At 46.2% G+C, this 12,149-nt stretch overlaps 2 protein-coding genes across 2 annotated transcripts in view; both read right to left on the reverse strand.

Moving 5' to 3' along the window:
* Window positions 1-5,980, reverse strand: part of LOC128301022 (uncharacterized) — a 36,640-nt gene extending 30,660 nt beyond the window's left edge. The window contains exon 1 of the mRNA XM_053037316.1: window positions 5,617-5,980. The gene's annotated coding sequence lies outside the window, so the exon portion shown is untranslated. The remainder of the gene's footprint in view (window positions 1-5,616) is intronic.
* Window positions 5,981-9,759: 3,779 nt separating this feature from the next.
* LOC128304991 (uncharacterized) lies at window positions 9,760-11,784 on the reverse strand. The gene is made up of 4 exons (XM_053042259.1): window positions 11,093-11,784; window positions 10,812-11,022; window positions 10,563-10,730; window positions 9,760-9,987 (listed from the first exon to the last, which is right to left on the reverse strand). Exons 1-4 carry the CDS (start codon window positions 11,782-11,784, stop codon window positions 9,760-9,762), a joined length of 1,299 nt encoding a protein of 432 aa, XP_052898219.1.
* Window positions 11,785-12,149: the final 365 nt, after the last annotated feature.

Below are 12,149 nucleotides of genomic sequence, written 5' to 3' on the forward strand. Positions count from 1 at the left end.
AATTCTCGTTTAATGCTAGTACCAACCGTTTCCTCGATAGGGCAGGAATGCTGACGAAAATGTGTGCAGCACCCGCCATTAATTGATATGCAACCCGTTAGGCCCATCGAGCACTCCGGTGAGTGCCGGTTTGCGATAAGAAATGTGTCACCCTCAGGTAGATAGAGAGGAACGATCGTTCTTCACAATGCTTCTAGCACGAGCCGATTGATAGTGATGAACACACGGTCCGAATAGTTTGACAAAACCCCGTAAAGCGGAGAGAAAATATTTAATCCACGATTAGAACCCCATAATTATGTTGCTCCTCGCCTACTCCTACAGTTGCTTTGGCCTTTGTTCTAATTGATTTTTTGTTTTGACTTTCAACGGCTTCCTTTGCTCTCATTTCGAACCCATCAAGAAACACACCCAACGAACGCCGGACGCCGAAGCGATTCATTAAAAATTTAAATATTTGCCAAATTGTTGTGATCCCGCAAAAATTCGCGCACGGCGCCCTACAAATCTAACGTTCCGACGCTGGACCGGATGTTGGTGGTTTGAAGCATTTTTACAATTTCAATCCCGGATTGAACCACTAACGCCGAAAATCGTATGCGATGCGCAGATCGTGCTGCTGATCTGGCCGCGGAGCGTATAAATTACTGGTTTCAATTCCCAGTGGACGGTTCCCTAGATGGAACTCGTACCAAGGCACGGTGGGCAGAAACAGTCGCAATACAAAACTATAATTTGTTAAATTTACAACATTCGCAACACTCTCGTCGGGTATGGTTCGGGAATGGGGAGCAAGCCATTCGCCAGTAACTGGGCCACCGTTGGTTAGTCTAATGAGCGTTCGGGCACCATTTAAGAAGAGGGCCCTTCTAAGCCGACCGACGCACACGCTGTACCATTAATAATTGACTACGATAGGGATTTTCCTTCTGATTTGCGGCCGTACTCGCATGATCGCCGATTAGTCGTGACCGAACGCCCGTACAGCGGCCCTGTAGGTCGTACCTAACCGATAGACAAAAGCCTCTGCTTTACGAGGCTCTCTCTTCCTGACTCTACGTTTTCGTTCTCTACCACTCGTTTATCTTTAATTTGAACTGACCTATTTTTAGTTTATCCTCCTTAACACGCAAGACAACATGAAGTCCGGGGAAAGCGAGAAAGACTCGCTAAAGTAAAGTTCGACCTTCCTGGACGAATGCAGACTCGATCGATCGATCGCTCGACCGATTCGATCAGTAAGGGTTAAGATTGAAAACATTTTTTTTATCGATGATCAATGGTGTAAAAGCGATGAGAGACGCGGGAAAGGTTGTGATTTGAAGAGGAAGCATTAATTAACCGCGAAACGTGAGCTCCATTGAAGAAGCGTAGCCTCGATCGATCGTCATCCGGAGCCGAAAGTCACCGATCGTATCGGTCGACAGGAGCGGGAGAGAAGGATGCATCGAATTGATTCGAAAATTGCTCTGTCCTCGTTTCAAGTATGGATGATCTCTTTCACGTAATCGAATCTCGAAACGGTGTGAGGAAAAACTGCTCTGTGTCCGATTTGTTTTACTGGAAATATCACTTTAGCCACTATAGATCTTCTTAATTTGTTTGAACAAACAAATCACACTACTTGGGAATACCGCAAGAGTGCAATAAACTTCCACCAACATAATACGTTGTTAATCGGTATTATCTCACCTTATGCTACGTATCGTTCCAGCATGATGCATTCCCAAGGTCTCTGGGTGCTCGGAAAGAATTTTTTCACCCACCGCCGTCCAATACGCACATCTGCTGGTGAAAGCTTTCATTCCCAATCATTCACGTGAGCCTGGCGGGAGGCGGGAGACGTTCCAATGCTAACCTAGCGGTACTGACTACGCAGCACGCTAGCACCATTCGATTGGGAAATCGGATTTCAATTTATTTTCCATTTGCCCTGACGATCCGGTGCTGGGTACCCTTTCATGCTACCTTCACGCAAACGCAACTCACATACACACGCAGTGGTCAATCCAGTGCGTACCGCGCTTGCGAGCAAAGAGCGCACGAAAAGTACGTTTGCTTTCAATGACCTCGGCGTACGCCAATGTAACGGATTCTTGACTCCGTATCGAAGGGGTTGGCCTGTACGCATCGGTGTATGGGTGCTTGTTGTTTTCTATGCTCCCCTTCGTGCTCCGCACTACGCTGAATCGCTTTTCTGGCGATGTTGTTATTTTGGGGTCGAACCATTTCCCCGGGACGGTGCAACAGTGTATACTGCCCAGTGTGGTTCAGCTGTATTGAGAAATTCAGGTTCAACCAAGTGCTGGTGGGCTGGTTTCTTTTTTATCGTGACGTTTGATCACTTTTCGAGGTTACTTCGCTTAAAATTCGGATCAAGCATTTAGAGTAATAGAAGCACACATCAGCAATGCGATATTTGCATACACTAGACTTGAATGCGAGCAAGCGACGAACCTCAATCGAAACCATTGTTTTGTTCGACCTTAACTACGCCAAGAAGCGCATTAAACTATGTATGTATATTAAGTATGTATATTAAGTATGTTTTCAATTCATTTAGAGCATTTCATTCTTTTTAAGCTCTAAACCATCGTTAGAAAATGATTCGACCCAAACATTTAATAGAAATAACTTGGAACACACGATCTTCTTTGAAATATTTAAATTTTTCCTCATTACAGCAATGCATTTATGAACTGAAGTCAAACATTAACCCTTTAATAACCTTTCGGTGAAGAAATTACACGCTAAACACATCTCCTCTCCGCTTGCAACAACTCTCATTGCCAAAAACTAATGTCGGTGGATGCATTATGTCTATGGTGCCGAATAGTAAAAACCTTTTCTTCGCGTGTACCTGATGATCACCCATCCATTCCATTGCTGGGGCGCATAGCTGGTTGCAAGTTGTTGCGAATTACCTGCTGGCATCTGAACCCACCATAATGAACCACCGGCATTCGCAATTTATTTCACTTCAAGCACATGTGCTAGGCAACAGCTCAGATAGCGAAGAGTATACATGCAGGAGGTCAGAACGGCGCGGTCGTGGAGGGAGGATTTGTTTCCGACTGTAATGAAATTAACGCAATCAACACATCATCTCCATCTCCGGCCCGTCCCACCCTGGCGTGGCGTGCAAATGAAGTAATTGAAGTGCGTCTAGCACCAAGCCCGCATTCGTATTCTTGAGGATGATCTGTTTCGTTCGGTTTTGATTACTCTTACTCGCGCAGCAAACGATTACAACAACAAAAAACGCACGAAACGTAAAAGCACACATGTGGCGTGCGAAGAAGGCGAGAGGTCACAGACCAGACCTGGACCGTGGAGTCAGAATCGGCCACGTCGCAGTTTAAAAGCACCTCCAACCATCGCCACCATTCGCATCGTGACGGAAGTCAGCTGAGGCTTGGATGGCGTGGGTGCACGTGAGCTTCGTACGCCTCCACATCGGCGTCGTGTAGATGGAGTGTTTCGGTAAAACCTAGTCCCAGGTATTAGCTTGTAGAACGATCGATGACATCATGCTACACGGTCGGTCGTGAAGGGGAGCGAGTAGTCCATGAGAGTTGAAGGTTAATCGTCGCAAACGTAATGTGTCACGTTGATGTGTAGTTTACCTGGGATCGCTTGTTGGTTAAGTAAGCCGTCTTTCCCGTACGATATGGTGAGGAGGGCCGTGTTGCGTACGGTTGGATTTTGTGTGGGACTTTTATCGATTTATTTTTTGCTCTCCCACACCACACAAGGAAGAAGACGATCTTGAGTCGCGAAATGAGTGTGCGTACCAGAATAAATCAGATTCTCTGAACCGATCTATCAAATCATGTGACTCATGTAAGACAACACACAATAGAATTACGCCATGAAGCTTCGTGAGGTGTGTGTTTTTTAACTGCTACTTTTTATTACTAAATCATGCACGCAAATTTAGCCCACCCCAACGCTGACGGTCTTCACGACTTTGCTATTTCATCATGCTGGCACCTGGTGCTGGCTTTATGGTGGCCAATTTTTATACGGTTGCCCCTCGACCTTGCCCATTCGAGGGCAGTGCAAGTGCTCCGTCACCTCGCGAAGGGAACTGCTCACCCATTCGTGGGGGAAAAAGTTCATGGGAACGAACACAAACCAACAACAACTACAAACACATGAATGGAGTACAAAAAGGTCGGTTCACGCGTTGTGCATCGGGCACACTATCGTTCAGCATGCACAGTTATGCTTAATACACCCCATTGCATAACCTCGTTTTTTCCCTATTTCGTTTGTCTGCTTTGTTTGCTTCCTTTGATAAAACGATTAATATTCTTCGGAACACACATGCATTGCCGGAACATGGCGGTGCCTTTTTTTATCCCTTGTGTCTGTTTTCCACCCGATCGCACCTACGCCGTGAAACGATCCTAACGGGGAAAAGGTTAAGTAGAGCGAGGAAAGTGATGCCGGGTGCCGATCTAGATTTGTTTAAAGCGGTGATAGCTGAGAAAACTCCCACCGCCTAACGTCACTATTGCCGTTATGGTTGCCGGGCGCCGAAAGGTACAACGGACCAACGGAGAGCAGAAACGTCAGTTGCGCACCGATTCCTGGAGGGAGTTTCCATTATCCGATGGCTATCAACGCTTCGCATAACATCCTGTTCGGGAGACTATTCCGAAATACTAATCATCGCAGCTTAAATATACGGTTTCATCGTGACTTGTGTCAAAAAGATCCGAATCATCCCCATAAATGATCACTTCCGGAATGGTTGGCACGGTGAGGAAAGACACTGGAAGCCACATGAAACTCGCCCGCCACGGTAGCACATGTTGGTAGTCATGTTTAAGGTCGTGCCAAACTGCGCCAACTGCGGGTCATCCGCTGAGATCATCCTCAAATTATCATCCCGATCATCCCGAACGATCGTTCGTTCGAACGGCGTGATTGGTGTGCATGCAAAAAAAAACACACAACATTAATATCTCTGCCTGTCCGCATCGCTCCAGGAAGAGCTTCGCGTTCGAATTATTAACAATCGTGACGCCGGACTTTACAGAGGCATTGGCAACGACCGAAGGTAAACTGTTAAAATATCAGGTTTATCCGTAATCTAATGCCTCTTTGGAGTTAATTTTAGACTGGGCTTATTATATGCTGTGTGTGTTTTATCCACAGGTAATCCAGCTTATTGATTGCTAAGCATCTCTTTTAATAGCCCATAATCAATGATGACCTTTAGATCCTACCTGGGAAATTGTCTTACCAGACAGAGTTCTAAACCAGCTCCGCATGCATTAAATGTGATAATAAAGTCACAAGTCAGCACAAAACGAGTTATTTTAAAAATCCCTACCACGAAACGAGATTTGCTGATCTCGCTTTATATTGAACATCTGCATGTAAGGGAACCACTTTTTTGTTTGATTATTCTTTATTCTGAAGGACATTCGGCTGAGACCGTTTGCCGTAAGAAGGAATCAACAGATTCGAAGCAGGCGAATGATTATTTTTTAAAGGAAAACAACCAAAACCCGCCTAGCAGCAGCTTTCGTGTTGCGATAACCAGTGACACCATCTGGTCTGGGCTTTGTAAGTGGACAACTCACTCACTTACAAGATACTTACTTTCCACTTTGTCGAGGTTATGCAACGCTTGTTCGCTCCGTGCGCACCAAACGAACGGGTGATCGATGGTGGACCGAACCGTCGCGCTTTTCTTGCGTCGGTTTGCTCTTTTCGCTGCTGCTGTTGCTGCCGTCGGCCGGTTTCCTTTGATGAGCACGATCACCCGAAGGGGCCGTTTCTCGAGGACAGTCGAAGAAATCCTGTTTCGGGGTGTCCTCCAGCACTGTTACTGACTGCTCGCACTATCGCTTCACACAGCGCTCGAACGGGCGGCTCCTTTTACGTTCCAAACACGCACAAAACCACACACACACGCACACACTCGTTTGCTTCTTGATTGCTTCTTATCTGTTTGCACTATCCATCGAACGCACCACGGACAACACTCATGCACAGGATAACGGAGTGTGGGGAACACCTCTCACTGCACGCACATTTCCACACCTTACACTTGCATTTCCGTTTTCTTTTGCCTTTCTTTCAACCGAAACGAAGGAACGAAAAAGAGGAAAATAAATATTAAATTATGAAAAATGGGTTATTGCCACCCCAAAAAAAGAAAAAACCTAACGTGAAGAATTTATCACCCCAGTTCCGCCACTACCGAACGCTCGCACACATGAACATGAACACGCACTGTCGACGACACACCACAACGACGACGACGAACAGAACGGCGATATCTTGGACACGATCTTTGTCAGCGAGCCGGACGGTTAAAGGCAAACAATCACGCGCAATCCAATCGACTACACCTTGCGAAGGAACGTTGCGTACCGTGCACGGAAATTCCCATACATCTATTCTTGCTGCACGATGCCAGATGTTGTGGAAGTTGTGTTTTACCTCAAATCGCCCTGTGCCAGCGGGTGACGAAATTAGGAATGAATTTTTAAACACGATGAAAGACAAGGCACTTTAAAATATATCAACAACACTGGCAAACGCTTCAACTATCAACAGGAAGGACGAACACTGCGGGCGATCACAAAACAGTCCAGCGAATTTAGCAAAATGGGAAACTTCCAAAATAAAAGCTCGTGCAGAAATAAACGTAAACCTGGCTGCCCCCGGTCGTTCGTTCACTCGATGGGAAGAAAATTGTTGAAACAAGAACACACACACAGTGTCCGCGGCACAGGGCACTGGGCACTGGGTGAAGGTACGGAGATCGCGAGAAGCGCGAGAAACAGGAAAAAAAAATGTGCGCAGAACGACTTACTCTTTACCGCTACGAAGCTACGAACCGAATAAGTTTGTTGCGTTCGATCGAGAGACTTCAACGCGCCCGCAGACCGGAATACCTTGAAAATGTTGCCCATTACCATTCTTAGGCACGTTCGGTCTGTGGAAAAGTATTGCCTTTGCTATGAGATAAATACGGAAAAAATATTTCAAAAGTCTTAATGCGATGAAAACACAAATGAGAGGAATGAAAAAGAAGAAAATCGCTTGTTTGAGGCTTAGGGAAGACATTATAAAAATATGTTTTCAATCAATGACATTTCTAAACATCAATTTGAAACTTAACATATTTTTATACGAAGATTTAAGAATTTAAATATAGAGCAACAATGCTAAACCAATAATTTTCTACATAAATAATCCTACATTCTCAAACTGAAACGTTAGTAGTTAATTGTAAATAATGTTTAAGAGAAACAGAATAAAATATCACAAGAAAACGAAAAAAATACTTCATGTCAAAATCTGTTTAAACTATAAAGTTGCTTCGCAAATACAAAATGTGATATTAGATCAATAAATTATCTAGATTGGAAATCCCGTAAGCAATACAAAACTGTGGAAAGATAACTTTATGTCAAAAACCCTACAATTTTGTATAAACTCTAGGAGTTTTTGTGATCACTCTTGCATTAAACCCATGTTTTCGATCCCTTTCCAACCTTTGGCCGCTGTAACGCAACATCTCGTTTCAACCTGCACGCATCGAAGTAGACCTATGTGCATTTTCGCTGGTCGCTGGTATTGGTTATGCCGCGATGTTGTCCGACGGCACACTATGCACGCGCCGCTAGTGCGATGGAATGTGTTGAATGGATTGCGCAGCAACATTATGCGATCAAGCGCTTGTGTTGGTGCGATGCGTCCGATCACTGTAGATTCAGCGGGATCGCGCATAGTGGGCTTAATTGAATTTGTTGCTTTTTCGAGCACGGGCCTAAAATATTGCGTCCGTTAAGGAGGAATAATTTAATTAGAACATTTTCTAGGTCAAATCAACTCCACTGCTTGGTGGAAGAGAACAGTTCTTTTTTGCTATTTTGAGCTGGGTGTGAATGGAGATGAGATGTTTTTTTCTTGAGCAGGTTTTTTATTTTAATCAGGCTCTAATTTTCCCACAGTAATGCACAATCAGTTGATTAACGCAGTCTAGAATGTTTGGCTTGCTAAAGTATTTGAAGAGTAGTGAACGCCTAACGGCAATAGAATGATTATTCTGTGCAGGAAAATCACAAAAATCCATATTCACAGTGCACTTGTGGCAATCTCCAAGAGTCTTCTTCCAAGTGTGATTTAAAATTCTATCTTCAACTCAGGCACGGATGTGTTGCACCAGCAACAAACTCGAAGTGGTGTGTCATCATGCCGACCTAAAGCCCTCAATAAAGATCATTTAGATGCGGCTGTTTTTGAAGCAACATGGCAACCACGTCTTCGCCGGCATTGATCTGAATACTCAATTACTTCTGGGCGGCAGCAATAATAGTAGCAAAACGATCATCACACATCATTAGCGCCTACCATCAAATGATCTATACAATATATCGCCTCAACTCGCAGTGTGGTACACCGCAGGAATGGTCCTCGAATGGTCGAAACATTAGAAAAAAACAAAAGTGACCTTAATTCGATCGGCCTAGTAATTAGGAAACTTTTTCCTTCATTTACTTTCATTCTTCAACACCGCACGGTTTCGTCCGTGCTGTATGCAAAGGTTTTACGGTCATTAAGACTTCCCGGACAGCGGTAAAGCTATCGTCCGGAGCAATGGGGAGCAGAAAATAAAACATAAAAACATAAATAAATAAACACCGAAGCGTCGGCTAATTTTACCGGCCAAACGCAAACGGGGCAAACGAATCAAACAAGCATCGAGCATAATCGGCACAGAAGTAAAAGTGTCCTCATTTTCCCAGCTCGCCCCGAATCGAAATGGGTCACATCGGTGTACGCGAGCGCCAACGGCTCAGTGTGGAACGGTCATTTGAAAATCTGCTCCGTCTTCCGTCAGTGGCCGTTAGTCTACCCCCTGTTCTGCGACCCACGCGCGTTGCAACCGATGCGTTTTCGGGCGCCATTGCTGCACCAACGCAAACGCAAACATGTGCACTTTTCCAACATGGCGGTCGAGCCGCATGGTGGTGTGTGCGTTCGTTTAATCGGAAAGGTGAGACAGGAAAAAAAACAACACCCGAACCGGTTGCAACCAAGTTTGCAACACCAACACCACCACGGTAAGAAAAAGAGAATGACGATGGGGAAATGCAGTGTGCACCCGGGTCGAGACAAAGCCGTGCGATCGCGTGCAAAAACAAAACGAAAAAAGCCGCCCAAGAATGTGCAACAAAGACGAAATGGCTCGCAAGAGGGAAAGGAAGGAGGAAGCGGGGTGCAGGTGGTCTGGGTCGTGAGGGACCCAACAGCAGACGAAAATAAGAGAGGAAAAAACCACCCTCCACCAGCATTGATCGGGATAGCATAAACATTTTTGTATGCTGCAGTCGTTGCCTTTATTGGCCATTTTCCTGGAATACTCACGCGTCGTGGTACCTCGCCGCATATGCAACGGATTCGGTGCATTGATTCGGTACAGGAAGAACACATGTCCTCTTGCCTCCCCCAAATGAGACTCTCACCCCATCTGCGTCAGTACCGATGCTTTGTCCCATCTGTTCTTGCACTCCCACATTGGAATGCATCGTGCAGCACGCCGTCTTGGGCGAATTGTCGTTCCGGTCGTGGAATGACTAATCGGCAAACCCACCTTCGCCACTCATCTTCGCACCATTAAAAGGACTGTGAGCATGGAGCAGGGATGGTTTGTGTGAAAGCTAAGAGGATTACTTTATTATTGAACTTCTAATCGACACGAACGGGTGGAGGACAACCATTCGCACACTACTGCACTGGTGGTGGGGACGCTGCCTCGTCTAGATGCCGTAAGTAATCTTTTTCAAAGTCATTTATCTGTCTCGACTGTTCCTGGTTGAACTGTTGCTTCTTCATCTGATCGACGCTCAGCAGCAGCTTCTTGTAGTCGGCCAACACCTCGGTACGCTGCTTGCGGAGTTGTCTTATCTGCTTCTCGTAGGTGAGACGTTCCTGTCGAGCTGCATCGCGTGTTTCCTGGGAAATTCATGAAAATATTGAGTCTGGATGTAGTTGCTATTACTATTAAATATCTTTTTGGTTCTTCCAAATTCGCATAACATTAAATATGGATCAATTAGTAATTAATAATATGATTTAAATTTTATGGATGACTAATTGATGAATAGTTAGTTTTTTTAGGAAATCATATCATATTCGGGTTCGTCGTTTGCTATCACGCGTGTTTTTCGTTACCAATTTATGTGTCATTAATTTGAGATATTCTTTGAACTATTATTTGAAATGTCTCAAATATCATTTTTGTACAAATAAGAAGAGTGTCAAAAAATTAAATTAAAGACCATAAAGATGACTTTAAAAAACACATCTTCACCTCGGTACCACGGGTGGGAAGCCCTGAATAACCTTCCATTTTCAACGCTTCGTTATTGATGTGTCTATCACACAGCGCATCGTACATCATCTTCAACAAAAATTCTCGGCCAAAATTAAGCCGAATTGTTTTTCCCACCTTGCCAACTACATCCGAAACACTTACTACAGACATGCCCCAGAAGAAGCGCACGTCAACAAACGTAACACACGGGTACCTTTTCCGAATCATTCGCGATGCTCAGCTTGATGCGCAAACTTTCGACCTCCTCCTGCGTCTTGAACAGACGCTTCTCCTGCGTTTGGTTGTGATGGGTCAGATTACGAATCTCCGACCGTGCCCCAAACAGCTCCTTCGCCGAGACGTTCAGCTGGGCGTCCTTTTCCTGGAAACATCAATCATCACGGTTCACTGTAATTCGGCACCGTTTCATCACCATCCCCAGCAGTACGCCCGCTCCCATTACCTTTAGCATCTTGTCCAGCTCCACGTTGCGCTCCTCAAACTTCTTGACCGTCCGCTCGAGCGCACCGTTCTTCGTTAGCAGCTGTTCCTTCAACGCTTCGAGCTGCTTCAGGCGATCGAGTGCCAAATTTAGATCCTTGACATTCGCCTCATTCTGCTTCTGGCTCGCTTCCAGCTCCGTCTGAAGGATAGCCACTTTGGATTTGAGGAACCTACACACCCGAAACGAATCATCAACGTCACGTTAATCGTACGCCCGATCGAACTCGCTCCACCACCTACTTGATCAGTCCCTCCGAGCTGATGTTCTTCTTCTCGAGCACCTTCGGTACGACGTCGGCCATGTTTTTGCTGAGATTGCGTGCCGTCGCTGCCGATGTCACCGATTTGCTGGCGATCAGCATTCCACCACCGCCGCCCGCCGTGCCGGTTCCGCCCGCCACCCGCTGCCCATTGCTTACCTTGCGCTCCACCGACACGGTCGTGACCTTCACCAGCTGCAGCTGTTGGTTGGTGTTGTTCGCTCGCGTATGCTCTTCCTGTATCGCATCGCACCGTATCTCGGTGAGGGTCGTCATCGTGGAGGCCGGTTCCTGTTCACGCTGCTGTTCCCGGCCACCGTGCGTGTCCTTCTCACCGTCGCGGACCACCGCGAAGATAACAGCCGACGAACGGTCGTCACTTTCCGGCTCCTCGTCCGACCCAGTGCCTGTGCCGGCGCCTCCACCGGCGGTCGTACCGCTCTCCTTATCCGTCGTATCGATCGATGCACCCAGCTCCGACGATGACGACTCATCGCCCGGTGGTCCCAGGACGGCCACATTGTTCAGCTTCTTCATACCGTGGCGCAATCGGCGCTTCGTTGTCATCCAGCTGACGTTCTCGTTCAGCTCGAACAGACCCCGTGACTTGGCGTTTATTTCTTCGTTCAGCCGGAACAGAACGCGTTCACGCTCGAGTAGCACCGGATCCATTGCTTCTTAATACGCGCAAAATCCAAATAGCGGCACCGAAATCCCTTAAAGTATGGTGCCGAGAACGGCACACAAAACAGCACAAAAAATCACAATGTCCGCGTAGAACGCTTCTGTCACCCTTTACAGCTTCTGAACTCGAAAAAAAAAACACACAGCCTTCTCGAGGCAGTGAAGCGTACACTAGATTTCCCCAAGTTGCGTTTTATTGTTCCAGGTTCCACTACACAGCAACAAAAAGGGTCTTTGATTTTCCGTTCTGACGCGTTTCGTTGCAAGTTGTGCCGGTGAGTACACGCCACCGACGAAAAGTCGTTGTTCGAAAGCGTCCGGCGTCGTCGTCTATGGTGTTGCGAGCGTTGCGT

The sequence above is a fragment of the Anopheles moucheti genome, chromosome 3 (assembly GCF_943734755.1).
Source record: "Anopheles moucheti chromosome 3, idAnoMoucSN_F20_07, whole genome shotgun sequence".
NCBI classification, from domain to species: Eukaryota; Metazoa; Arthropoda; class Insecta; order Diptera; family Culicidae; genus Anopheles; species Anopheles moucheti.

Bases quoted from the DNA above. Each gene is read 5' to 3' on its own strand.
- LOC128304991 (XM_053042259.1), bottom strand. From the start codon at position 11,784: ATGGATCCGGTGCTACTCGAGCGTGAACGCGTTCTGTTCCGGCTGAAC. The intron at 10,731-10,811 runs GTAATGGGAGCG...TGATGTTTCCAG, and splicing joins AGCTGGACAAGATGCTAAAG to GAAAAGGACGCCCAGCTGAA. The intron at 9,988-10,562 runs GTACCCGTGTGT...TGAATTTCCCAG, and splicing joins TCGCGAATGATTCGGAAAAG to GAAACACGCGATGCAGCTCG.